Source organism: Cucurbita pepo, chromosome 15 (assembly GCF_057944985.1).
Source record: "Cucurbita pepo subsp. pepo isolate OVF chromosome 15, ASM5794498v1, whole genome shotgun sequence".
Classification (NCBI taxonomy): Eukaryota; Viridiplantae; Streptophyta; class Magnoliopsida; order Cucurbitales; family Cucurbitaceae; genus Cucurbita; species Cucurbita pepo.
Genome location: NC_141812.1, coordinates 10,226,152 through 10,253,306, shown reverse-complemented (window position 1 = coordinate 10,253,306; position 27,155 = coordinate 10,226,152). Strand labels below are relative to the sequence as shown.

Here is a 27,155-nt window from a genome sequence, read left to right as displayed (position 1 = left end):
AGCTTAGGAACGCTATGTCTCACGAGCATAGATTACTTCTCCATAGTATTAGACGTGCGTGAGGGTTAGTCAAACCTAAGAGTGTGAATTCGCCTAATGGGTTCATGAACCGTGTGTGGAGGAGTACTATTCATCTAACCCAATTAGCCCGGCCCGTGGTATGCCGTGGAATCGAATATTAAACATATGGGGAAAAATAAGAGAAGATGGAGAGGAGATATTGGAAGTGAGGTGAAGGAATTGGATGGGGATTTTATGTGTATATATTCTTTGGAAGTGATAGGTTTTGGTTAATTAAAAATTTAAAGAATCTACGTCATGGGAGAGGAAAGTAGGATTCATTTTGGTTTCTCCACTGCCATCCATATATAAAATGCTTCAAAAAGTTTTTTTTTTTTTTACTATTTTTTAATAAATTTTTCGAGTCTACTTTGTTGGGAATAACAAACCTTCACAATAATACAGTACAATGTTATATGAATAACTAAAAATTATTTGGTGAGATCATCACCGCGTGATATTCTTAATAATTTTTATAATTTAAAGAATATATATATATATATTTTTGGATAATTCCTCATACTTTTAAATCCTTTTATTCATTTTTAAATATATATATATAATTTTGTGTCTATAAAGATTATAAAATTTAAAGATGAATAAAATGATTTTTTTTTCAGACAATTTTATATAAATATATATATATATATATATATATATGAATTATCGTTAATTATATATATATATATATATATATATATATATGTATATATTATAAATATTTTTTTATTATTTATTCTCAAGCCACTCTATTATTTCAATTCTATTATTTTAATTTTATAATTTTATAATTTAATTCAATTTTTTTAATATATATATAATTTTTGTCTAAAAAGATTATAAAATTTAAGGATGAATAAAATGACTATTTTTTTTCCGACAATTATATATATATATATATTAATTTTATAAATATTTTTTATTATTATTTCGAGCAACTCTATTATTTAAATTTTTTAATCTTATAATTTTATAATTTAATTTATCTTTAAATTATATATATATATATATATATATATATATATATATATATATATATATATATATATATATATGATTTTGTTTCTAAAAAAATTAAAAATTTAAAAATGAATAAAAGAACTTATGAATTATCGTTAATTATATATATATAATTTTTAAATAATAAAAAATTAGTTATAAAATTATATATATATATATATATATATATCAAAGGTGTATTTTTCTAAAAAGGAAAGCTGACGTGGAGCACAACCATTGGGAAAGCGCACAAAAGTCGAAGTAAGTGCCCGCAGAGTATAGAATCTCATTAAACAGAAGCCCGCCAATTTCGAAATATCGTTAACCACCGTCTTCTTCCCTCTGTAATATTTTCCTCTCTCGAAGCCCTAATTATGGCGAAAAGCTCAGAGCCAAGAGATTCATCTTCAGTTCCGAGAATTTCTCCAGAGGTAACATTATATAAACCATCTTCCATTACCATTCCAAATCAGCTTCTCGGAGTCTCAATCTCTAATGTGACATTAGCCATTGAGTATTCATTTTAATCTTCCATGTTCTTCCTGTTTATTCACTGAATTCCAACTCCCAATCCAAAATCCACAAGATCGATTCCATGGCGGTTCTTAAACAAATGCTTGTTGCTTTGGTTCTTTCCGTTCTGGCTCTTGGTGTTGCTGCAAATCGTACCATTGGTGTTACCTACGATAGCAGATCGCTCATCGTTAATGGCAAACGAGAACTTATGTTCTCTGGTTCCATTCATTACCCCAGAAGTACATCTGATGTAAGTTAATCTAGAAAAAATCTGGAATAAAGAAAAAAAACAGAGATACCTAATGGTTTTCTTGATTGCAGATGTGGCCTGATATTCTCGAGAAGGCGAAGCGTGGTGGTTTGAATGTGATTCAAACTTACGTTTTCTGGAATATTCATGAACCAATTGAAGGCCAGGTAAATCTGAAGATCTCAGGTCGAGTTTGATTGATTATGTGATGAGTTTATCTTGAATCGAGTGTTGTTTTGCACTGTACAGTATAATTTCGAAGGAAATTATGATTTGGTGAAGTTCATCAAAATCATTGGAGAGAAAAAGATGTTTGTAACTCTAAGAGTTGGACCTTTCATCCAAGCTGAATGGAACCATGGGTATTGTTCATCATTTCCTCCTCGATCATGCTTCAAGATCTCTGTAATTCTTTGTGTTCATCTCTAAGATGCGTTCTTTTCACAGAGGACTTCCATATTGGCTCAGAGAGAAACCAAACATTATTTTCCGATCATACAACGCTCCATTCAAGGTAAAAAATGACTGCAATCTTTACATTTTGAGGAGATTGGAGTTCTTGTGGGTACTAAAAGAACAGAACTGTTTCATTTGCAGAATTACATGAAGAAATTTGTGACCATGATCATAGACATGATGAAGGAAAATAAGCTATTTGCTTCTCAAGGAGGACCCATCGTTTTGGCTCAGATTGAAAATGAATATAACCATGTTCAACTTGCTTATGATGAGCTCGGTGTCCAATACGTCCAATGGGCTGCAAATTTGGCCATAAGCTACAACATCGGAGTTCCATGGGTCATGTGCAAGCAAAAGGATGCTCCTGATCCCGTGGTAAGCTTGGTGATCTCTTAAACTGTTCTAAGCCTTATGATTTGATCAGAAACTAAGAATCTTGCTATGTTCAGATCAACACCTGCAATGGAAGGCACTGTGGAGACACCTTCACCGGTCCCAACAAGCCCTACAAGCCTGCCTTGTGGACTGAGAATTGGACTGCTCAGTAAGCATTTTAACCTAATCTTGCTCACAATTTTGAATATAATTCATAGAAAAGTACTAACTAAACATGAACTGTTAGATACCGTGTCTTTGGAGACCCACCTTCCCAAAGAGCTGCAGAAGATATTGCCTATTCCGTTGCCAGATTCTTCTCCAAGAACGGGAGCCTTGTCAACTATTACATGGTAAGAAATCTATGGCTTGGTAAGTAATCTTTGGTTGAATTCTACTTTAATGGCAACCAAATGATCTAATTCAACCTCCACAGTACCATGGTGGCACAAACTTTGGAAGAACAAGTGCTGTCTTTACAACAACCAGATACTACGATGAAGCACCACTTGACGAGTTTGGTAAGTGTGTTTCATGGCTAATTCAACCAATTATTGTGCTCAAACGTCTAAATTTTGCTCTGTTGTGATATAAAAGGCTTGCAAAGGGAGCCCAAATGGGGTCATCTCAGGGATGTACATAAGGCTTTGAATTTGTGCAAGAAGCCTCTCCTCTGGGGAACTCCTAGAACCCAAGTGATGGGCAAGGGCTTAGAGGCTCGCATTTATGAGAAGCCAGGAACTAACATTTGTGCTGCTTTCTTGGCCAACAATGACACCAAGTTTGCACAAACTGTTAACTTCGGGGGACGAGATTATCTCCTTCCTCCTCGATCAATTAGCGTGCTTCCCGACTGTACCACTGTTGTCTACAACACTCAAACGGTATAACACCTCTCTACTCAAGATTCATGGTTCCTCAGGGCTCTAATTGACTCTTCCATTACAGATTGTATCACAGCACAATGCCAGGAACTTCGTCCCATCAAAGGTTGCAACCAATTTCCAATGGAAAATGTACTCTGAACCCGTTCCAACTGTCGAGCAAATCCCAGTAAATAACAAGATACCATTGGAGCTCTACACCTTACTCAAGGACACCACAGATTACGGATGGTACACCACTAGGTAATATGAACTTCAATCACTTTTTAAAACAAAAAATAACCCAAATGATATCTATCTAACATCCTATCATCAACTGATAAACAGCATTGAATTGGACATAGAAGATGTGTCAAAGCGCCCAGATATTCATCCAGTCATTCGTATTGCAAGTCTTGGTCATGCTATGCTTGTATACGTTAATGGCGAATATATTGGAGGGGCACATGGTAGTCATGAAGAGAAGAATTTCGTTTTCCAAAAATCAGTTCCCTTCAAGGCTGGACTTAACCACATAGCCCTGCTAGGCACATTAGTTGGACTTCCTGTATGTAGAATACAATCCATTGATTGTTCTTTCTGTTTGATTCTATTCTAGAAAATGTAATCACGAGTTCTTCTTTTGTCATAACAGGATAGTGGAGCTTACATGGAACACAGATTTGCAGGACCTCGATCCATTACCATCCTTGGTTTGAATACAGGAACACTTGATGTTTCTAAGAATGGTTGGGGACACCAGGTTGGTCTCAACGGAGAAAGAAATAAAATTTTCACTGAGGAAGGATCACAAAAGTTTGATTGGAGTGACATCAAAGAACAAAAATCTGCTCTCACATGGTACAAGGTAATGTTCTTCATAAGCTCTAGTAATGAACAGAAAATGAGGCAACCCCATGAAAAACACAATCAAATCAACTAAACTAAACTAAACTAAACTCACTGATTTTCTTGCATCCAGACATACTTCGATGCTCCAGAAGGCAACGATCCAGTGGCTATTAGAATGAACAAAATGGGTAAGGGACAAGTTTGGGTGAATGGTCAAAGCATTGGTCGATATTGGATGTCCTACTTATCCCCTCTAAGACAGCCCACACAAGCAGACTACCACATTCCAAGATCCTTCATAAAGCCAAAACAAAATCTCCTATTGGTATTGGAAGAAGAGCCACTCACACCTGAAAAGGTTGAAATCGTACTGGTAAACAGAGACACAATCTGCAGCTACATAACCCAATATCATCCACCAAACGTCAAGTCCTGGGAAAGGAAGAACAAGCAATTCAGAGCGGTGGTTGATGATGTGAAATCCGGTGCCCATCTCAGGTGCCCCGATCAGAAGAAGATTGCCGCCATTGAATTCGCAAGCTTTGGTGAACCTATTGGTGTCTGCGGAAACTATGAACACGGGAAATGCAACTCAGCCGCTGAGACACAGAAAGTCGTCGAACAGGTAAAACAAACTAATACGATACCTCTTTACAAATTTGAAACCCTTTTGAAATGGGTTTTTGGTGTTCTTGTTGCAGTATTGTTTGGGTAAAGATAGCTGTTCGGTTCCATTGGATGCGTTCAGCAACTTCAAGAGTGAGTGTGATGGCAAGACAATAGCGATTCAAGCAAAATGCAGCGTCTAGAAAGAAGAAGAGACAAGGGAGGCTGGTCTGCTCTACCTTCTGCCTTCTGCCTGCTGCTGATAACACCATGAAATCGTCCTCCCTTTAGAGTTGAGGCTCCTTGAAGCTCAATGTTTTATCTTTTTTTTTTTTTTTTTTTTTTTTTTTTTTTTTTTTTTTTTTCCTTATCATTTATGATTATTTATTATGAATAAATTAAGTTTTTGTTATCTCAATATGGCTTCAATTCTTTTAATAATTTTTAAATTCTTAGTCATTATTAATTAATATTTGTAACTTAAATTCTTTTAATAATTTTTTTACAAAATTTGGTTTTTGATATTTAAATTAACCTTAATTTGGAAACAAATAAAAACTTAATATTTTATTTTTATTATAAACAAATTTTGAATAAACCATTCGGCTAAATATTGAAGTTGGCTTATCATAAGAGACATCTTCAATTGTTATGAAACACTAATTTGGACCGGTCATTAGAGGATTATCAGGGTTAAGCTATAAATTCAAATTCGTGTTTAAGTTATGGACTTAGAGGGTCTCTTCGGGCACTTTCTCTTTCATTCATCTAAAGACTCGTGAATACCATGAACTTGTTTAACTCAAATGGTCGTTAGGTGCTCATGCAGGTAATAACTCCAACCGTTGCTAAGCTAGAATGATCTTTTTTTTTTTTTTTTTTTTTTGATAAATGAGATTAAATTTTCATTAATGATTTTCATTTGAATGAATATTTGCATAATTTAGCTTAAAAAATTAAAAACAAAAAATGATACCTTAAAATTTAAAAATTTGTAAATTAAAAAAAATTATACCAATATTGTTATTTAAAAAAAAAAAACTCTAATTTAGAATGAAAATTGAAATTATTACCTAAATTCAGGTAAAAGAGAACTTTTTAAAAAATTAAATAGCACCCTCGAATGACACGTGGCATGAAGAAGTACTAAAATTTTCCCGCTTTAAATGAGAGAAAGCAATTGGATCAAGTTCTGCGCCACGCCATGAAAACCGCGAATCAAATCGTTGGCTGTTTCCGAGTTCCCCCAATTGCAACATCAACAATCTTTTCATTCTAAAAATTTTGCGACAAAAACGAAACCATCCCGAAAAAACAAAAACTACAACATTCGCTACTTGTTTTTAGAAGATCAATGCTTCGATTTCAATGATTTTTTTGACTGTCGGCTTTCGATTCCGTTGTTTTGGTCGTTGAAATCGAGAAGGAAGCTTCGGATCTTCCAAAATTCCCCTCTGTAGAATATTCTTATTGAATCATTGATCTGCAAGTTTGAAGGCGCCGGAAAGTCGATGAACAGGAATTGAGATGGGGTTTTTCGGTACTATATTGGGTCTTTTTGGATTTGGAGTCGGCATCTCCATCGGCCTTGTTGCTGGTTACTTCCTTTTCATCTATGTTCAGCCTAATAACGTTGAGGTTAGTATTTATTTGCTTTGGTTCATTTACAAGGAGATTTCAGAAAGTGTTTCATACCAACAGATTCAGTTCCATAACCACGAGTTTCATTACTATTAAGACCTTTTATAAACACTAATATAATTAGATCTGGTTTTTATATGCGATCTTAGGATTTGCGATCCTTGATAAGATCGATAAAGGATCATTGGATCGTTTGGATTGAACCGTAAGGGTGAATGCAAATAGTTAAGGGGTTCAGATCATAGTCACCACTTAGGATTTAATATCTTACATGAAGCAAATGGAGTAGGATTATGTAGGCATGTTTAAAATTAATTGGAAATTGAGTTCATATGACGTTGAATTTGAAAATGAGGGGTTACAGAAATGTTTGGTTTGATCATATGTTAAGGGGTTCAGATCATAGTCAATCCAATATCAACGTTTGGATGGATCATAGTCACCGCCTGGTGTTTGGCTCTGATACCAACTGACACAGTTGATTAGCGATGAGTTTGGGCCGTTACAAATGGTATCAGAGCAGACACCAGACATGCCAGCAAAGAGGCTAAGTCCCGAAGGGGGTAGACATGAGGCGGTGTGACAGTAAGGACGCTGGGCTCTGAAGGGGGGTGAATTGTGAGATCCCACGTCAGTTGGAAAGGAGAACGAAACATTCTTTATAAGAATGTAGAAACCTCTTCCTAGCACACACGTTTTAAAAACCTTGAGGAGAAACTCGAAAGGGAAAGCCCAAAAAGGACAATATCTGCTAGCGGTGGGCTTAGGCCGTTACAGCTTTGTTATCCTTACGATGTCTATCCTACATTCTATGGATTTTGAAGAACTTATGCTGAAATGGTTTGTTCAGGATCATGAGATTCGCCCGCTTGTCGAAGAGGACACAATAAGATTGCAGCAAATGCTTCCTGAGATACCACTTTGGGTGAAATGTCCAGATTATGATCGTGTATGTAACTTGCTTTAAATGCCTCTGGTTTTGCATTTTCACTGAATTATCTTATACTTTTGGTATCAACTATTTTGTAGGTTGACTGGCTTAACAGGCTTATTCAATATATGTGGCCTTACCTTGATAAGGTTCACTCATCTGTTTATTAGCAGCAGCATGATTTTGATATCCATTTCTTGTGTCTGTTCAGAAATCTTATGTTTCTTGTTGATACAGGCGATATGCAAAACAGTAAGAGAAATTGCTAAACCTATAATTGCAGAGCAAATTCCTAAATTTAAGATTGATTCCGTTGATTTCGAAGCACTCACATTGGGGTCCTTGCCGCCGACATTTCAAGGTACTGATGTGATTCAACTCTTCAGGTTCAATATTAGAGGAATTTTATGTGAAACTTTTATGAAGTATTCCATTGAATCTTAGTTCTGTTTTGTGAATGTGGGAAAATGTAGAACTGTTTGAATTTGAAGATGCTTATTTCTGCACTTGTGAATGTCTTGAAAGAAGGAGAAGAAGCTAAAAAGTCATGATTGGAAGGAGATCATAGAGTATGCCTTACACAATTCAAGACTAGGGAAATAGGACTTTGATACGTTGCATCATGTGGACTAAGAATGTGAGATTCCATGTTCGTTGGGGAGGAAAACGAAGCATTCTTTATAAGGGTGTGGAAACCTCTCCCTAGCATACGCGTTTTAAAAACTTTGAGGGAAAGCTCGAAAGGGAAATTTTAAAGAGGACAATATCTACTAGCGGTGGGCTTGGGCGGTTACAAATGCTATCAAAGCCAGACATCGGGCGATGTGCCGGTAAGGAGGTTGAGCCCCGAAGGGGTATGCCAGCAAGGACGCTGGGTGTCACAATCGCGGTTTCTAGGCAGCGGATTTGGCGATTGTGCGGCACCCACTCTCAGCACTGAGTGGGTCAAGCCTACTTCGAGTTACGTTGCCTGCGATCAGGCAACGTGAATACAAACCTCGGGTCTCGATTTCAAGAGAAAATTTTAGAAAGCAGGGAAGAGAGGTTTTGGAAAAAGAGTTTTGAAAGCAAGAGAGAGAGAGATTGGTGTTATATGGAAATGTAAGCAAAAAAGGCAACAACAACGGCTCACTGCATATAACTATCGGGTAGGGAGAAGTTGACTACTAGTCGTATCCCCCTATAGTACATTTTGAGGCATTTCATGTCTACCAGGCGTAGGCATGACATTGCCGAAACGTCATACTCTTAAAGAAAACAAGAAAAAAATAATACAACTTGAAAGCGGTAAAAGAAAGCAATAAAGTAGTACAAGGAAAAGGTTTCGGCGTGTCACGGGCATGCGGCCATGGGCGACATGCCTTGGACAAGCATGACCGTGACACTGGCCCAAAAGGGGGTGGATTGGGGGGTTCCACATCGATTGGAGAAGGGAACAAGTGCCCGAAAGGAAAAGCCCAAAGAGGACAATATCTACTAGCAGTGAGCTTGGGTTGTTACAAATTGTATTAAAGCAAGACACCGGGCGAGGTGCCAATGAGGAGGCTGAGCCCCAAAGGGAGTGGACACGAGGCGGTGTGCCAGCAAGGAAGCTGGCTCCAAAGGGAGTGGATTGGGGTGTCCCACATCGATTAGAGAAGGGAACGAGTGCCCGAAAGGGAAAAGTCAAAGAGGACGATATCTGCTAGCGGTGGGCTTGGACCGTTACAAAAACATCTTTTTATTTTGCCTTTCATCTGTTGCAGTAGAGAATTTAATTCGTTGTATCATTATTTCTATTCAAGATAGCAGCTGATCTTTTCTTATGATCATGTTTCTTGTTAGGCATGAAAGTGTACGTTACTGATGAGAAGGAGCTGATAATGGAACCTTCAATAAAATGGGCTGGAAATCCAAATGTCCTGATAGCAATCAAGGCATTTGGACTGAAAGCAACAGTTCAGGTGAGAATATGATGTCTTTTCTTATTCTATGCCTAAAATTTTAAATGACTTTTTCATTCTTCTGTCTGGCAACTACAGGTTTTAGATTTGCAAGTTTTTGCAGCCCCACGTATTACCTTGAAGCCATTGGTTCCAAGCTTTCCTTGTTTTGCAAATATCTTCGTCTCGCTCATGGAAAAGGTTTTGTGATCACGAGTCACCATTCCATTTCTTGTTCGTATTTACTCAAGTTTTGTGACTGGAAATTAAGCTTCTCTCGAGTCACCTAACGTGAGATCCCACATTGATTAGAGAAGGAAACGAAACATTCTTTATAAGGCTGTGAAAACCTCTCCTTAGCATACGCGTTTTAAAAACTTTGAGGGAAAGCCCAAAGAGGACAATATCTGCTAGCCAATGTGAGACTCCCACCCAACAATCCTCCCCTCGAACAAAGTACACCATAGAGCCTCCCTTGAGGTCTATGTAGCCCTCGAACAGTCTCCCCTTAATCGAGGCTCGACTCCTTTCTCTGGAGCCCTCGAACAAAGTACACCCTTTGTTCGACACATGAGTCACTTGACTACATGTTCGAGACTAGAAATTTCTTTGTTCGACACTTAGGGATTATATTGACATAGCTAAATTAAGAGCACGAACTTTAATACCATGTAAGGAATCACGACTCTCTACAATAGTATGATACTGTCCATTTTGAGTATAAGCTCTCATGGCTTTGCTTTGGGCTTCCCTAAAAGGCCTCATACCAATGGAGAAATGTATTCCTTACTTTTAAATCTCATGATCAGAGAATTTGAATTCTCTCTCTTGTTTTTGAAAACTTATGGCTTATTGATTGTGCTGATCGACTCAACTCTGCTGTTGGTTTTGCAGCCACACGTTGATTTTGGCCTAAAACTTGTTGGGGCTGACTTAATGTCAATTCCAGGTCTCCACCACTTTGTCCAGGTACTGTAGTGATGTTTTTATTCTGGCTAAGCGCATATGCATTAAGCTTTCCATGTAAGTTAATATAGTTCAGTATCTGAAGCAAAGTAACATCTATCAGCCTCTATGGTAATCCATTCTCAAGATGACACCATTATTTGGCTGCGTTTTCCCTTCATTTTTTCGTAGCGAGATCGAACGTTCAAACGCTCAAAGAATGCAAATCTGTCTCACTTTATTGAGTTGAATTCGAACGAGTTCGATCTGGAAATCATGTTCATGATTGCATTGAAAACTATAACTGCAGGAGACCATTAAAGATCAGGTTGGCAACTTGTATCTATGGCCTAAAACCTTGGATATAGCAGTCATGGATCCATCAACGTATGTTCATATTGTTTATTTCAATGCTATGAAACTTGTGTTTAGGCTATCTCCTGTGCTAATATAATCAATTTTGATTTCATAGAGCGCTAAGGAAGCCGGTTGGTATCCTAGATGTGAAGGTTGTGAGGGCATTGAGGCTAAAAAAGAAAGACCTTTTAGGTGCATCAGATCCCTATGTAAAGCTGCAGCTTACAGAGGAAAATCTACCTTCAAAAAAGACCACTGTGAAGCAAAAGAATTTGAATCCAGAATGGAATGAGGAGTTCAATTTTGTGGTTAAAGATCCAAATTCCCAAGCCATAGAGTTCCAAGTTTTTGACTGGGAGCAGGTCAGTAACTTTGATGTCCTTTCCTTGAATCTGTTCTATTTAGGCTCATATAGTTTATGTTTAAAGGTTGGAAAGCATGACAAAATGGGCATAAATCTAGTCCCTTTGAAAGAGCTTTATCCGGATGAGCCAAAAGTGTTCACGCTTGACCTGCTCAAGAACATGGACTTGAATGATGTTCAAAATGAGAAGAACAGGGGACAAATTGTGGTTGAGTTGACGTATAAACCATTCAAGGAAGATGAACTAGCTGGAGATTTTGATGATTCACAGAAGAAGGTAATGGATGCTCCTGCAGGAACGCCAGAAAATGGAGGTCTACTGGTAGTTATTGTTCATGAAGCTCAAGATGTTGAAGGCAAGCACCATAACAATCCATATGTGAGGCTTCTCTTCAAAGGAGAAGAGAAAAGAACTAAGGTATCTTATGATTCTTGTTCATGATAATGATCTTGCTTTACTATCATCATTACTCATATAACAAGTGGGAATTTCTAGAGATCTTTGTAGTTTATAAGAATCAAAGTTGTAACGTACCTACTGGTTTAGGTAAATGTGATATCCCACATCGGATGAGTGTTAAAACCTCTCCTTAGTAGACGCATTTAAAAAATCTTGAGGGGAACCCCGAAAGGGAAAGCCCAAAAAGGATCATATTTGTTAGTGGTGGGCTTGGGCTGTTACGAATGGTGTCAGAACCAGACACCGGGTGATGTGCTAGCTAGAAGGCTGAGCCCCGAAGGGAGGTGGACATGAGATGGTGTGCCAGCAGAGATGCTGTGCCTCAAAGTGGGGTGGATTGGGGGGTCGCACATCGATTGGAGAAGGGAACGAGTGCTAGCGAGGACGCTGGGCCTCGAAGGGGGGTGGATTGTGATATCCCACATTAATTGGGGAGGAGAACAAAATATTCTTTATAAGGGTGTGGAAACCTCTCTCTAGCAGACGCGCTTTAAAAATCTTGAGGGGAAGCTCGAAAGGGAAAACCCAAAGAGGATAATATCTATTAGCGGTGGGGTTGGGCTGTTACAAATGGTGTCAGAACCAGACACCGGGTGATGTGCCAGAAAGAAGGCTGAGCCCTGAAGGGGGTGGATTGTGGGTCCCACATCGATTGGAGGAGGGAATGAGTGCCAGCGAGGACGCTGGGCCTCAAAAGGGGGTGGATTGTGATATTCCACGTTAGTTGGGGAGGAGAACAAAACATTCTTTATAAGGGTGTGGAAACCTCTCCCTAGCAGACACGTTTTAAACACCTTGAGGGGAAGCCCAAGAGGGAAAGTCCAAAGAAGAAAATATCTGCTAGGAGTGAGCTTGGACTGTTACAGTAAATATCTACTGGACTCCTAAAATGCATGCCGTAAATGACCTACGAGTAGGAAGAATCCTAGAACAAAATGAGAGGTAACTAACCAACTTCTAGAAGAGACATAATTGACTGCATTAATTTCGGTAGCTAGTGGAGAAAGGTTTTTAAGAGGGAAGTCTCTTAAGCCGCTATGGTCAGAGCTCTAGATCGATATTTATCTACTTCTTGTCTGGGCCTTTTTTGTTTGGCAGCGTCTGAAGAAGAACAGAGACCCAAGATGGGAAGAAGAATTTGAATTTATGCTGGAAGAACCACCCACAGATGACAAGTTATATGTGGAAGTTCTCAGCTCATCATCAAGAATGGGCCTCTTGCATCCCAAGGTACGTGGTTACTATATTCGAAAATAGCTCGACCAGTTAAAACATAGACTACCATCAGCTAATAGATCAGACGTTCGAATCTCCACCTTCATATGTTAAACTCAAATGAACGAGCATGATTTAGGGGTTATGGGCATACTATTATTCAAGTAAAAGAAGTAAACTCGGGTAGTTTGTGTCATGTCTTTTTACTTATCAAAACTCTTCTTCAGATACTCACTTTGAAGGACGGTTTGAAATGACTTTATAAGTGCTATAAAGACCCTTTTTTGTGTACTTCAAAAGACATTCCAAAACGAACGATTCTGAAGTACTTTTGTCTACACAATCATTCGTCTTTCCTTGACGAAAGATATGCGTGTTTTGGAACAGGAATCATTGGGGTACGCGGAGATAAGTCTGGGTGACGTTGTTACGAACAAAAGGATAAACGAAAAGTACCACCTTATAGACTCAAAGAATGGAAGGATTCAGATTGAGTTGCAATGGAGGACTTCATCTTGAGCTCACCATTTTTTTCTTGCTTAAATCTTCAGAGGAATACAGCAAGAGACAGGAAACACATTTTTCTAACACATATTCATTTCTTATACTTTTCATCGCCCATACAAATAAAGAGGTTCTGAGTTTAGTTTTTATTTGAACCCGAACATTTCATCGGTCGTTTGATCCTTGGGTTATAAAATTTACTCTATTCGTTTTGAATTTAGTTTTCATTTGAACCCGAATATTTCATCTATCGTCTGATTCAGGGGTTCTAAATCTTACTATGTTCTGGGTTTTAGTTTCCTATGGAACCTGAACGTTCCATCGGTCGTTTGATTCTTGGCATCAACATGGTCCATATGTCTTGACACCATCCTGAGTCTCGAGATGTCGTTGGCCATCACAACTTGTTCAGTCATGCCATCGAGAACGGGCCCGCATGTCACTCATCGCATTGGGACTTCCCGAACATCCACCCATCAGGGTTCTATCGAGGCATTGGCCCTCCCGTGCCCATGTTGTGTCATTTACGGATAATGAGCCGGATAGCGGGGGTATGTAGCAACCTCCAACACGCGGGCTGGGGCTCAATACCGACACACCCGTGCCGCCCGGTATTGTCCTTGAAAAATCCATTTTAAAAGAAATCGTCCGAGACACTTGTCTCGACACGTTTGCCCATACTGTGACACACATGTGTCACAGGGTAGCCTATTCAAATTATTATGATACTGTTTATATTTAATAAAATTAGTTTTCTAAAATATAATTACATATTTTTTTCTAAGAATTTAATATATACAAAATTGAAAGTTTATCCACTTATTTACAATTTAACCTATTTTACAAATTATTTATTTTGTGGTTAAATTCAACAACGAATTCCAGTCTACAATTTTTTTAAAATAATTATAATAAATAAAAAAAAAGAACGAAATAATTTTGGATCACTGAAAATTTTGTATAAAAGGCGCGTGGCGGTTCATGGCCAAAGGATGAGCTTTGGAGGTCGCATTATCAAATTGGGAGCAGATTTTTGCGAAGTTCGAGGTATTCACTTGACTTTTCTTCTCTCGTCTGCTAACTATAATATCCAATTCCATCGTTTCTTCATCTTCTTCTTCTTCATCAGGTATCCTCTCTACTGTACGAAGCAACGCCTTTCGTTTTGCTGCTCTGTAATGGCGTTACCGGTCGTAGATACAGAGTACCTTAAGGAGATCGATAAGGCTCGCCGTCACCTCCGCTCTCTCATTGCCAACCGGAACTGTGCACCGATCATGCTTCGTCTGGCGTATGCTCTCTCAACATTCACCTTGATTGTCTTTTTTCAAGTATTGGAATAATCGTTGTATGTATCGGATTGTTATTTCTCTCATTTCATTTTTATCGCGAGTTCGGTTGTGTAAATGAAGGAGACGGACGGTTCCTTTAGGATTCTGTGGTTGAGTTGCTTGTTGTTATTCCTTCTGTGCTGGTTCTTGCTAGACTTGCATGGTCAAAATAGGAATTCGCCAGTTTTGCTGTTTTTTTTTTTTTTTTTTTTTTTTTTTTTTTTTTTTTGTGTTGAATGAAGTTTTGTTTTCTCTCTGATTTTCTTGGAGTGATTTTTGACGAATAATTTGATGTTTCTAACTCTGTGCCGTCTTTTGAAGTTGGCACGACGCTGGCACGTACGATGTGAGTACGAAAACTGGAGGGCCTAATGGATCGATTAGGAACGCGGAGGAGTATTCTCACGGGTCTAACAATGGACTGAAAAAAGCCATTGATTTTTGTGGTATGCCAGTGTTTTCTTCTTTGCGTTGAGGTTCATGTAAACTGAAAGTCAATCAATTAAGCTATCTGAGTATGGTTAGAAGTATCTTTGTTGTTGTAATTTCGAAATTATATTGGAGCCATATCGTGGTTTTTTATTTACCGAGAATGTCCACTAAATATTGCAGATTAACATATTTGACTTACACTAGTCTTTCTTCTTTAATAACAGAGGAAGTAAAGTATAAACACCCGAAGATTACTTATGCAGACCTGTACCAGGTAACTGAAACTGTTACGGTAGTATAGATATGCCTGCAGTTTTGTAATTTTACCAATTCTGATTCATCCTATTTTAGGTGGAATGGATTCTGCATGTAAGGAACTGTATGTGTTTTAAATTTTAGCGTGAGAAGTACGTTAGAAATATGTTGTGATTGACCAATGATATATTAATCGAAATTAGATGAAAAGCTCCACAATGGTTAAGCACTTTTACTGTCGTTAAGCGTTTCAACTTCACACTTTGGTAATCTTAGCGTGAGAAATATATTGTCATTGAAATTTTATTAGCATAGCAGATTCATACTGTGATTTTTGGATCTCTTTGTAGTGGGAAAGATGCATGCCTCTTTCAAATTCACATGCTATACATGTCTAAGTTTGTATTTTAACAAACAAGCTTACATTTGCTTCTTCATAACTCCTAGATAAAAGCTTAATGAAAAAGTGAAAATTGTAATAAGAAGACTTTATGAACCAGTGACAGTCGAAGAAAATTTTTAAAACTGTATGTCCTGTAATGTAATTAGTATTGCTGAATCTTTTTGGCAATAATAAACTATTATGATTTAAGTTGCATTTGGAGTTGGTGAGGAATTGGCTACAATCGCTGTTTACATGAACTTCCCACCTCACTCCAATAAAGTAAGGGAAAAGAAAACATCATCTGGGCCCCAAATGTTGGAAGTGAATTCTCCATATATTTGTTCCAATTGCCTCTGTGAGCGAAAGGTGACACCCATGGGTACTGAAGTAACCCAGTGGTGAGTGTAAATGTTAGGCAAAGGCAGTTGCAAAAATTTCAGGAAATCATCTTTACCAAATCTTAGTATCAATAATTGTTTCATTCTTGCACATTCACCAAGGCAGACTCAGAGATGGTCGTGTATTATTATGCATCTACTATGGAGGTTATCAAGCGTACTCAATTCATCAGTGCTATTAAGCTTTTTACAATCCCCTAAGATCTGATAGTGTTTAAAATATACTCAATTCAGCTAGCTGGTGTTGTTGCTGTTGAGGTCACTGGAGGCCCCACTATTGACTTTGTTCCTGGTAGAAAGGTAGAGTAATTTATTTGTTTACTTTATGAATGTAGCATCTGATGGTTTTTTCATCTGTTCCAGTAACATCTGAATCCTTGGTTCTCAGGATTCGAACATTTGTCCCAGGGAAGGCCGACTTCCTGATGCTAAAAAAGGTATAATAATTGTGTTATTTTGTCTGTAGCTTCCTGCAGTCCTGCAAATTGAACGATATCTGAATGCCTTTTCTGCATCTAGCTATGTACTGTGAATGAAAAAAATATTAGGGTTGAGTTTCTAGCTAACTGGTTTAATATAATCATTATATTTTACAATCATTTGTCAAAGAGGAGAAAATGAAGATCTGCATTTTTTATAGTGTTTTTTTAGTTGCACAATTTGCTGTCAAATTGTGGCTCATGTTTAAGATGAAAGTAAGCTGTTAGAGGTTAGAGGTTCGATATGGAATCATAAGTGTCAGTGCCACAAACTTGAATGTGATTTAATCATGTTGATAATGCGATCACAGTTTATGCTTTTCGACATGATAATTCGTATTTGAACTGTGCTTTTTTAATAAAATATCTTGTCATATTTATTTGTATTTTACTGGAAGTTGCTTCTTAATTCTCCTGGGGTTTAATGATACTGATACATTCAGATTCTACAAACTTTTGTGCATTCTTGCTGTGATGCTCAAGTTTTGGTAAGAAATTGTCACTTATAGGACTCGATATTTTAAACTATAGCCATTTTCTAATTTTGGTGATAGGTGCACCGCATCTGCGTGACATCTTTTATAGGATGGGTCTGTCTGACAAAGATATTGTTGCATTGTCTGGGGGTCACACTTTGGTAATTTCTTCACACATTTTTATTCTTGCATGGCGTTATTATCGTTTAACTAAGTGAATCATATGTTGTGAATTCTGATGTTATAGGGAAGAGCACATCCGGAGAGATCTGGTTTCGATGGACCTTGGACAGAGGATCCTCTGAAGTTTGATAACTCATACTTTGTGTAGGACTTCAGCTACATCTTAGGCTAATCCTTGTATCATCTTATTAGGCCATACAAGGTGTTATTTCTGATTGTTGCCAATTTGATGTTAATAGGGAACTGTTGAAAGGTGAATCAGAGGGACTATTAAAACTTCCCACGGACAAGGCTTTACTTGAAGCTCCTGAATTCCGCCAATATGTGGAATTGTATGCAAAAGTAAGGTCTTATTTTATGCATTATGGACTAGCGGGAAATTTTACTATTTTGCTATCCTAAGAGGAAACTAAAAGATTTTTTTATGCCTAATCCGATCTTTAAATAAATAGTCCGCTTGATCTGGACTATAGATGTATGTCCTCTTTGGGTTTTTAAAACGCGTCTGTTAGGGAGAGGTTTCCACACCCTTATAAAGAATGATTTGTTCTCCTCCTCAACCGATTGGGGATCTCACCATAGATGTTCGTTGAAGTGGCCCAAATAGAGGTTCCCACCGTCGGCCGATATTGTCCTTTTTGGGCTTTCCCTTTTGGGTTTCCCCTCAAGGTTTTTAAAACTCGTCTGTTAGGGAAAGGTTTCCACCCCTTATAAAGAATGATTTGTTTTCCTCCTCAACTGATGTGGGATCTCACAATAGATGTCCGTTAAAAAGACAATGTTTGCAGTCTCTAACCATTCGCAATTACCACTGATAGAACTTTAGATTTGGCCAGTGTGTATAGTACTTCTCAGCTACCATATGTATGAACCATTTCTTATTCTATTTTCGTCAATTTCTACAGGATGAAGATGTATTCTTCCAAGATTATGCTGAATCACACAAGAAACTTTCAGAGCTAGGGTTCACTCCAGGTTCTGCTAAACCAATTGTGAAGGACAGCACAGTATTGGCTCAGGGTGCCGTTGGAGCCGCGGTTGCAGCTGCTGTGGTAATTCTGAGCTACTTATACGAAATCCGCAAAAAATCGAAGTAACTACAGTGACAAGGTCGACTAGTTGTCTTTATAGCAATATTGAGTTCATTTCTAGCCTGGAAGATTATCATGCCAATAAGACAACCTAGGCATCATACTGATTCCATGTATTAGCTTCATAAACAAAAACACTCTGCAAGATTATCATCATACCATAAAAATCTATATTTATATCTTGCTTTATATGTTTAATTCCTTGTGAAATTTCTTGTTTCCCCTTTTCAGATCATCACCTTACACCGGATGATTAAGTTCAGGTAATTTCCAACTTATTGTATTTAAAAGCTTCATTTAATACCTGTAGTACAATATATTTCATTTGGGGTATCTTTGATCCTTGAATTTGATCAAGGAATAAGAACAGAGTGGAGTGGGGGTAGGGTCATAATATAACAATATTCAAGGTGGTCAAAAACAACCAAAAGAAAGTGTACCAAAAGATGGACAAATGAACTAACTGTTTAGAAAGATCTCCGGTGGATGGAATTGACAAATATTGTTTGGAACAACATTAAGAGAGGCCTTCGGGAACATTTGAACTTTAGAGCCCTTTTTCTTTTGGTATTTACAAGTAAGGAGCTTGTGGTGGGTATCCACACAAGAACACAGCTGCCTTTTGTTGAATGGGGAATCTCTTTGGGTTGTTTCTTTTATCATCTTCAAACCTACTCCCAATCCCTTTCCTTACCAACCAAAAAGAAAATTTCAGTGGTTCTAGAAGACTGTAGTAGAGCCAACAGACTCACCCTTCTAATCAAACACTAAATCTAGCTTCTGCTGCTATTTTGTTATGTTGGATTTGAATTTTATGTTCTTTTGTTCATGCTTTTTGTATACTCCACACCAAACCCAGGAATAGAGTGCCATAGCCCCTTTTTAGAAAGTGAAAATGATAATAAGCCAATTACTTCTCTTTCTATCTCTCTCTAGAAGCCTATATTGTAGGTATTTTCAGCCAAATTAAGCTTACAAACCGTACTTGTACCTATATAAGTACATCTATGGTTTGCTCTTTTGATTTTCTTAGCCATTTTTTAGTACGAAACTTAGGTAAATTTAAGTGGATAAAGACACTAATTATCATTTTGAAAGTTAGTTTGATCTCTCGTCTACACAATTATTGAATTAAAAAAATAATTGGAGAGTGAGAATCAAACTGTTCTCTCTTGAAATGGTAATCGGTGCTTTATCTGTTAAGTCATAGTGAATTATACTTAGGTTGACATTATTATTACCAAATTGATTTTTACTATCGTAAAATATAAAATAAATGAATTACAAATGTCTAGTTCATTAATTACCCTAACTAGGTACATAATATGAATTCTATATTATGTTTTCGTTTTCACTAATACTATCAAATATAGGTTTGAAAGTGGTTCAAATTCTATGATCCAAATAGTCTAAATTCTAAAAAATAATATTTTTATACTTTCCATGTACTGAATTTAAAAATTAGAGAGATTCCCAACTTGCCTAACTTTTGCCACTCCCATTCTCTAGGAAGGGAAACGAAGCATCCTTTCCGTTTCCTAACCAAAAAACCATCTACATCCTTTCCGTTTTCTAACCAAAAAATCGTTCATATTATGTGAGTGTGAGATCTCATATTAGTTATAAAGGGAAACGAAACATCTTTTATAAGAGTGTGAAAACTTGTTTTTAGCATATGCATTTTAAAACCGTGAGAGTGATATGTAATGGGCCAAAGTGGACTATATCTGTTAGCGGTGGACTTGAATAGTTTACAAATGGTATCAGAGTCAGCCACCGGGTGTTGTGTCAGTAAGGACGTTAGGCCCCTAAGAGAGGTGGATTGTGAGATTCTACATTGGTTGGAGAGGGGGAACAAAGCATTATTTGTAAGGGTGTAGAAACCTTTCATTAACAGACGTGTTTTAAAACTGTGAAGCTGATAGCGATACGATACGTAACAGGTAAAAGTGAACAATATTTGTTAGTTGTAGGCTTGGATAATTACCTTGAGATTCATTTACTTTTGTGCTAACTTTTTTAACCTATATGTACACTTTACTCTCATTAGAAAGCATAAATAGCGGTGAAATTTTTAAGAGAGGAGAAAGTAAAATATTAGTGTTGAGTACTGGTGGGAGGAGGGAAGGGTAGCAGTAGTCGGTGGTTGGTAGCAGCAGAGAACATTAAAACCACCAGTTTTTTGGCATGACAAAGAAGGAAAAGGAGTAGAGAGAGTTAGGTAAAAGTGCTTACTGGGAGAGGCCCACCAGTCTGTCTTATTCAAATACCTAAACATGTGATGATCTGATCTGAACTATATCCATTATTTACCTTACCCCCTCCCCCAAAGTGCTTCTCTGCTGTCTTTCACCCATTTTCCTCCTCCCTTCCTTCCTTCCTTCCTTCCTTCCCTAAAACATCCACTCTTTTTCTTTTTCTTTTTTGCATTTTGTATTTACTCCTTTCTATTTCAAACATACCATTTTCCATCCTCTCCCCCTCCCATTCCTTCGACTTTTCAACCCATCGGTTCTGACCCGACAACTTTTTAGTGCTCTATTACTGTCATGTTGATACGTCGTTAGATGATATGCTATTTTATTTTATGGGTATTAAACTATTCTAAAATACTTCTTTTAGGACAAACTTCTTCTCTGATTTGAGTGAATTGTGTCGGATTTATGAGACAAATGAGTTCGGGTTTGGTGCATAATCAAATGATGTAGGATTGAGTTCATAGTTTAGAGTAAGAATAGATAATGGGTTTTAGTTGTAGGGATGAATCGAAACAAAAGCCTTGTTTTTCTTTCTACTTTAGAGGAAATGAAGTTATTTCTTTTTGTCCGGTTCTCTTTCCAATTCCTCTCTAGGTTTTTAATACACGTTTGTTAGAGAGATTTTCACACCCTTGTAAAGAATGTTTTGTTTCTCTCTTCAATCGATATGAGATCTCACACATTTTCAACTTTACTGTATGATTTTGAAATTTCTTTTTTCTTTCTTTTCTTCCTCTAATTTGATTCTGCCATTGGAATTGTGTATGGTGGTTTATTGGTGACCTATTGTGACCCTTTCTTCTTCCCCAAACTTAACCTTTTGTTCTTAACAAAAATTCAATGCATGGCATTGGACATATGAAAAGGTAAGATGACTTTAGGGAAATAGTAGTCGACTGGATGAGTTTCCTATGAGGTTTTAATCGTCACGGGAAGATAATTAGATCAATCTGCATCTACGACGTTTTTTTAGGTTGAAAGGTTCAAAATTCCATTCTTGTTGTACTTAATTTGGATGCACAAACAAAAGAAAAAGATAAAAAATTTAACGATCTATTTAGCGTTTGAGAGAAAACGTGCATCACAAAAGTAGAGATTTAAAGAGAGATCGAAATGGGAGAAGTTGAACCAAACCCCACAATCATACATTCATTCTATCTTTTCCTTCCTCCATAGACATAAAGACAGAAATCATCTTCCTTTTCTACCAAACTGCCAACTCTTCTAGAAACCCTCTCTTGTTCATCTCTCTCTCATATGATCTTTCTCTCTCTAGGGTTTGTACAAATGATATCATACCTAAATAACAAAGAACTCACAACTACCCCTCTTCTTAATGCCAAAAAAAATGATACTAATAACAGAATAAATAACACATATCAATTCAAAAGTTCAAAACAAATCCCATATTGCTAGGTTCAAGATTTCAACTACCCATATATATATAATAAATCTACTGTCAAATTACAACTTGTGTTTCTAAACTTTTCGAGCTTTGTATGTCAACATAAAGTTTTAATTTTATGTCCGGTAAATCTATACAGTTTATCAAAATGATAGGTAAGTCGCAGCACCCTTTTTCATTATCATCTATCCCCCTTTCGTTCCTCCGTTGTATGTATGCTGATCCCAAAAGAGAGGTCTTTCTTTCGAGTTATGAAATCACTTAAGTTAAAAAAGCAAGTCGATGATGTCATAAGTCAAACGGTCGGGTGAGGCAAGAATCCTTCACTACACTCACAAGACTTGTGAGATTCATGAGACACAAAATTAAAAGTTTAAGAATTTATTAGACACGTTTTAAAGTTCAAGTACTAAACTTATAATTTAACCTTTATCCATACCCATATTCATATATATATAAAGCTTACCCCATGATTTAATGAAAGAGTATATGATTAATGGTGAACATTAATCAAAAGCAAAACTAAAGGGCCCACCAACCACTCCCTAATTAACCTATCTTACCAACCCACATCTAGAAGCTTATCAAAATCTCCTCTCTTTCTCTCTCCTCCTCTCTTTCTCTCTCCTCCTATGCGTCAAAACTCTATTAAAGCTCATGCCCCATTCCCCCCCACAATAAAGTTCCAAAATTCAACAACTCTTCTTCTTCTTCTTTCTTTCTCATATGTATTTATAAATTGCCTTTTCTTTCTTCCATTGTTCTTTAACTTCTGAAAACCCCATCGACCCAATTCAAGATTTGCAAAACCCACAAGGAATAAAGTGAAAAAAAGCAAAAAATTCCACCATGGGAAGGTCTCCTTGTTGTGAGAAGGCTCATACAAACAAAGGGGCTTGGACCAGGGAAGAAGACGACCGTCTTATTGCTTATATCAAAGCTCACGGCGAGGGCTGCTGGCGCTCCCTCCCTAAGGCCGCTGGCCTCCTCCGATGCGGCAAGAGTTGCCGCCTTCGATGGATCAATTATCTCCGCCCTGATCTTAAACGTGGCAATTTCACTCCACTTGAAGATGACCTCATCATCAAACTTCATAGCCTCCTTGGAAATAGGTAACTTTCTTTTCAGGAATGTTGGGAGGGTGTCGTAGGATTATAGATTTATAAGTAAGGAATACACGAGAGCTTATGCTCAAAGTGGAAGATATCATATTATTGTGGAGATCTGTGATTTCTAACACTTTCTTGTTCTCAAACGAATCAAGAAAGCTTTTTTATTGAGTTTTGACTAATGGGTACTTTTTGTTTTATCCATGCAGGTGGTCTTTGATAGCGGGAAGATTACCTGGACGAACGGATAACGAGATAAAGAACTATTGGAACACCCACATAAAACGAAAGCTTTTAAGCCAAGGAATCGACCCAACGACTCACCGGTCAATTAGTGGCTCATCGATAGCGAAACATCCGACGACCACCATATCCTTTGCTTCCAATTTCGCCTTGGAGGATCAGGAAGATGGAAAGAAACCAGTTATGAATAGTTACAATCCGGTCGAAGAAGAACAGTGCTTGGACTTGAATCTCGACCTTAGAATCAGCCCGCCACCGTACACGGCGGCGACCATGAAGAACGAAGGGAGGAATAGTCTTTGCTTCTTTTGCAGTTTGGGGTTTGAGAATAATAAGAATTGTAGCTGTGGAAATGGCAAAATTATTGCTTCTAGTGATGGTAATGGTAATGGGTATGATTTTTTAGGATTGAAAAGCTGTGTTTTGGATTGTAGAAGTTTGGAGATTAAATGACATTTAGAATTTGATTTTTTTTTAGGGTTCTTTGTGATAATTCAAATTATAATGTGAAATTCCGATTCGGGTATGCATGATCATATTAATTGCCGAAATTTGAAGTTTAGATTCGATCCCTGAAAGCCTAGATATATCTCTACGACACGACCACATTAGTTGCTTGTCGCTTCTAAAAGTGAACACTATTATCCCGACACGCCTCGACGTTCCTTTACGATACGACCACGTTACATGCTTCTCACTTTTAAGGGTGAAGACTATTATCTCCATATTGGGTGGCGTTAGGGGCGGAAACGGAAAAATCTCTTAAACGAGATTTCTCAATAGGTTAGATCAAGTTAGATGGACATTTATATTCTCTTCGGTCTATTTTTAATTTTTCCAATTAGATTGGTTTTTTAAAAAAATGTCTCACTCGACCTAACCCAGCTCACGAACACGCTTAATTGTAGTCAGAATATATGAACGGGGACGTGGGAAATATAAAGTATAGAATAGGGTGGTGTTGTAATTGAAGGAAGGGAAAGGGGTATTTTGGGTAATTCACAACAAGAAGTAACCGTCCAAAGTTGTATTTTGGTACCAACTTTATGGAGTGGTTGGTGGAAGCCGCCGTTGTACTAGAAAATGGCGGCCACCCCACGGCGGTGTTGGCGGTGACAGCCTAAGAATTAAATGCCTTCCATTTTCTCTTCATTTTTTCAACCTATCAACACTTATAATTAAACTTTTAATTATATATTTAATAAATAATTAATTATTAAATATATATTTAAATTTTATGTCTAATTTAACCGAAATTTGAGTTTATTCCTACTAAATTTGGGCAATTAAAATTTAATATCTTATTAAACGTAAATTCTTTTTTTAAAAAATACCAAAAATTCAAGCTAGCCATTTATGGCAAATTACCAAATGGTCCTCCACTCCTTATAATTATGAAAAAGTATTGTCACCGTAGTTTTACCTGTCCCCAATAATTAATTCTCGTTGACCATGTTCGATAGGAATCATCGAATCAATAGCAATAAGTTCTGTTTGAAGAGGCTCATATACAGAACGTCTCAAAATAATATCAGGAGCGGGGATTTAATTAACCGAGAGTCAGAAGTTGAAATTTCACCTCGACCATCAATAGGTTTAGCTAGGGCGTTTATAACACGACCTAAATAAGTCTCGCTTACTGGTAGAAGGTTGTTTGACAAAATAATATCCTTATCTACTTTTATTGTTTATTTTCTCGGATTTGGTTATTTTTGTAACCGTCCAAGCCCACCGCTAGTAGATATTGTTCTATTTGAGCTTTCCCTTCTAGGCTTACCCTCGAGGTTTTTAAAACGCATCCATAGGGAGAGGTTTTCAGACCCTTACAAAAGGTGTTTCGGTCTCCTCCCCAATTGATGTAGGATCTCATAGTTTTGGCCCCTAAAATTTTAAGCTCGAGTTTCTAAAAAAGTGTTACTCTTCTAAAATTCTCTTCGCTCGTTCCTTACCATTTTAAGTAATAAATGAAGGGCTCGACTTCATTTTAAGTCGTGTGAGAACGAGGTAATAGACAAGTAATAACGGCCACAAACATGAAGAGAAAAACAGGATATTTTTTCATTTAATAATATAGTATCACGTCATTTTTTAGCTTCAATAGCGTAAACCGATATCAGAGGTCAAATAAACTATTTTTTGAACCCTAAATAAATACAATATTTTTCCTAAACTTTTATAAAATATTTTAGATTAAACAATTAAGTTATATTAATTCATAATAAATTAGAAATTAAATATTAATATTAAAAAATAATTAAATAATATGCCTACTTTATACAGGGAAGACTTCCATGATGGGCTAGGCCCATATAGATGAGGAGGCCCACCAAGGCCCAAATGGCCCAACCCAAACTAGATCTCATTATTTTTTATTTATTTATTTTTTTTTTACTTTTACTATTTTAACTCTTTTAAATTTCATAAAATAAATTTCATAAAATAAAATGGCTGGTAAAGTCATACCATGCACAACCCTAAACCCTAAACTATCCGAACTTTGACCGTTTTGTCCGGTACAACAAAAACGTGGGTGTGAGAAACCCCTGGTTTAGATTGGTGGCCCGAGAATGGTTCTAGCTATATTGACCGCATCCTTTAGAGGAACCGGTTATTCCTTACCTCAGGATCAAACTAGTCATGGAGTTGTCAAAATTATAACAGGTATACCGGAAGCTATTCTCTCTAACATTCTCGATTCCACTTCATCCATCATTGCTTGCACAGATGCTTCCCTCTAAGGCGGAACGCTCTCTTACTAAAGCGTTTTTATTCGAACCATCCCTAATTTTCTATTCATGTTAGCATCGTTTGTGAAGCCATGTTCATAGGAGCGATGATTCAAATCAAATTGTTTCTATTTTAAAAGTGTAAGAGAAAATTCAAGCTTTCCACTTACAAAAGACGGTATCATTTACATCTCGAGCGATTAAAACTTTATCGAACCGAAAGCGGCTCAAAAAACAGGTAGAAAACAAGGACATGGGTAAATAGTAGCAGCTTTAGGACATAAAGTAGATAAAAAATTCCCTATGTAAAAAGCAGTGAGATTCCTTCTCCAATTCATCTGTCTATTATGAAAATACAGTAAAATTATGAACTGTAGCTGTAAAAACTTTATGAAGGTAATTAAAAGTGCGATTCTCTTTTCCAACAACACCATCAAACTATGTTGTTCTTAGGCAGCTATGGCTAATGATTTCAATCCACTTTGAAGCTTTAATCATTGATATGTTCCACTTTTTTCAATTCTAGGGTTTCTCGGACTTTCGTATGTGCTCTTCGAAACCCTAATTTTTATGATCTAACGATTACCCTTTTGATCTCTCGTAACGATAGTTAGATTCTAATTTGCATTCCTATGATTTTAAAGATTAGGTCAAGCTCGTGCTATCCACCATGCTCGAATGTGCTCAAATTAGATATCTGGTTAGCTTACATCGTTATAGGTTTGTATTACGTATTGTAGTAGCCCAAGCCAAGTTTGATATGAAAATAGGTTTATATTACGTAAGGTAATAGCTTAAGCCCACCGTTAGCAGATATTGTCCGCTTTGGCCCATTACGTATTACTGTCAGCCTCATGATTTTAAAACGCGTCTACTATGGAGATGGTCTAGCCCTAATCTGACCAGTGTCTCACACTGTCCAGTGGTGTCTACTATGGAGAGGGTCTATCCCTACTCTGACTAGTACCTCGCACTATCCGATGATTAGCTCTGTTACCATTCGTAACAACCCAAACCCACCGCTAACAAATATTGTCCGCTTTGACCCATTACATATTACTGTCA

The 27,155-nt window shown here is 37.2% G+C and overlaps 4 protein-coding genes across 6 annotated transcripts; all 4 read left to right on the top strand.

Annotated features, from left to right (window-relative positions):
* Positions 1 to 1,532: 1,532 nt before the first annotated feature.
* On the top strand, positions 1,533 to 5,398 carry LOC111811197 (beta-galactosidase 13-like). Its single transcript, XM_023697953.2, has 14 exons — positions 1,533 to 1,825; positions 1,897 to 1,992; positions 2,075 to 2,187; positions 2,273 to 2,339; positions 2,423 to 2,659; positions 2,734 to 2,828; positions 2,907 to 3,012; positions 3,096 to 3,180; positions 3,257 to 3,543; positions 3,608 to 3,786; positions 3,871 to 4,090; positions 4,178 to 4,390; positions 4,505 to 4,999; positions 5,076 to 5,398. Exons 1-14 carry the CDS (start codon positions 1,655 to 1,657, stop codon positions 5,181 to 5,183), a joined length of 2,472 nt encoding a protein of 823 aa, XP_023553721.2. The 5' UTR covers positions 1,533 to 1,654; the 3' UTR covers positions 5,184 to 5,398.
* A 782-nt stretch (positions 5,399 to 6,180) lies between these two features.
* On the top strand, positions 6,181 to 13,567 carry LOC111811927 (synaptotagmin-2). 3 transcript variants are annotated; one of them, XM_023698998.2, is made up of 12 exons: positions 6,181 to 6,618; positions 7,472 to 7,570; positions 7,651 to 7,701; positions 7,790 to 7,913; positions 9,377 to 9,495; positions 9,574 to 9,675; positions 10,369 to 10,443; positions 10,730 to 10,806; positions 10,892 to 11,138; positions 11,205 to 11,558; positions 12,699 to 12,830; positions 13,203 to 13,567. In XM_023698998.2, the coding sequence occupies exons 1-12, from the start codon at positions 6,508 to 6,510 to the stop codon at positions 13,332 to 13,334; spliced, it is 1,623 nt and encodes a 540-aa protein (XP_023554766.1). In that variant the 5' UTR covers positions 6,181 to 6,507; the 3' UTR covers positions 13,335 to 13,567. The 3 variants fall into 3 exon arrangements, with proteins under 3 accessions (XP_023554766.1, XP_023554767.1, XP_023554765.2); XM_023698999.2 differs by having other exon boundaries at positions 13,183 to 13,567; XM_023698997.2 differs by having other exon boundaries at positions 10,892 to 11,558.
* Positions 13,568 to 14,448: 881 nt separating this feature from the next.
* Positions 14,449 to 18,547, top strand: LOC111811568 (L-ascorbate peroxidase 3). The gene is given in 10 exon segments (XM_023698478.2): positions 14,449 to 14,610; positions 14,972 to 15,096; positions 15,307 to 15,356; positions 16,355 to 16,420; positions 16,509 to 16,557; positions 17,154 to 17,236; positions 17,323 to 17,402; positions 17,498 to 17,600; positions 18,164 to 18,344; positions 18,347 to 18,547. Coding segments are annotated over 10 exon segments (948 nt in total). The 5' UTR covers positions 14,449 to 14,497; the 3' UTR covers positions 18,445 to 18,547.
* On the top strand, positions 18,475 to 23,900 carry LOC111811569 (myb-related protein 308). Its single transcript, XM_023698479.2, has 3 exons — positions 18,475 to 18,612; positions 22,812 to 23,124; positions 23,331 to 23,900. Exons 2-3 carry the CDS (start codon positions 22,862 to 22,864, stop codon positions 23,815 to 23,817), a joined length of 750 nt encoding a protein of 249 aa, XP_023554247.1. The 5' UTR covers positions 18,475 to 18,612; positions 22,812 to 22,861; the 3' UTR covers positions 23,818 to 23,900.
* Positions 23,901 to 27,155: the final 3,255 nt, after the last annotated feature.

What these genes read in the sequence shown, in the direction of transcription:
- LOC111811197 (XM_023697953.2), top strand. Translation starts at nt 1,655, where the DNA reads ATGGCGGTTCTTAAACAAATGCTTGTTGCTTTGGTTCTTTCCGTTCTG. An exon ending in AGCACCACTTGACGAGTTTG is followed by an intron (nt 3,181 to 3,256) that starts GTAAGTGTGTTT and finishes GTGATATAAAAG; the next exon opens with GCTTGCAAAGGGAGCCCAAA. An exon ending in CACAGAAAGTCGTCGAACAG is followed by an intron (nt 5,000 to 5,075) that starts GTAAAACAAACT and finishes TTCTTGTTGCAG; the next exon opens with TATTGTTTGGGTAAAGATAG.
- LOC111811927 (XM_023698997.2), top strand. Translation starts at nt 6,508, where the DNA reads ATGGGGTTTTTCGGTACTATATTGGGTCTTTTTGGATTTGGAGTCGGC. An exon ending in TGTGGCCTTACCTTGATAAG is followed by an intron (nt 7,702 to 7,789) that starts GTTCACTCATCT and finishes TTGTTGATACAG; the next exon opens with GCGATATGCAAAACAGTAAG. An exon ending in GAGAAGAGAAAAGAACTAAG is followed by an intron (nt 11,559 to 12,698) that starts GTATCTTATGAT and finishes TTTGTTTGGCAG; the next exon opens with CGTCTGAAGAAGAACAGAGA.
- LOC111811569 (XM_023698479.2), top strand. Translation starts at nt 22,862, where the DNA reads ATGGGAAGGTCTCCTTGTTGTGAGAAGGCTCATACAAACAAAGGGGCT. An exon ending in CATAGCCTCCTTGGAAATAG is followed by an intron (nt 23,125 to 23,330) that starts GTAACTTTCTTT and finishes TTATCCATGCAG; the next exon opens with GTGGTCTTTGATAGCGGGAA.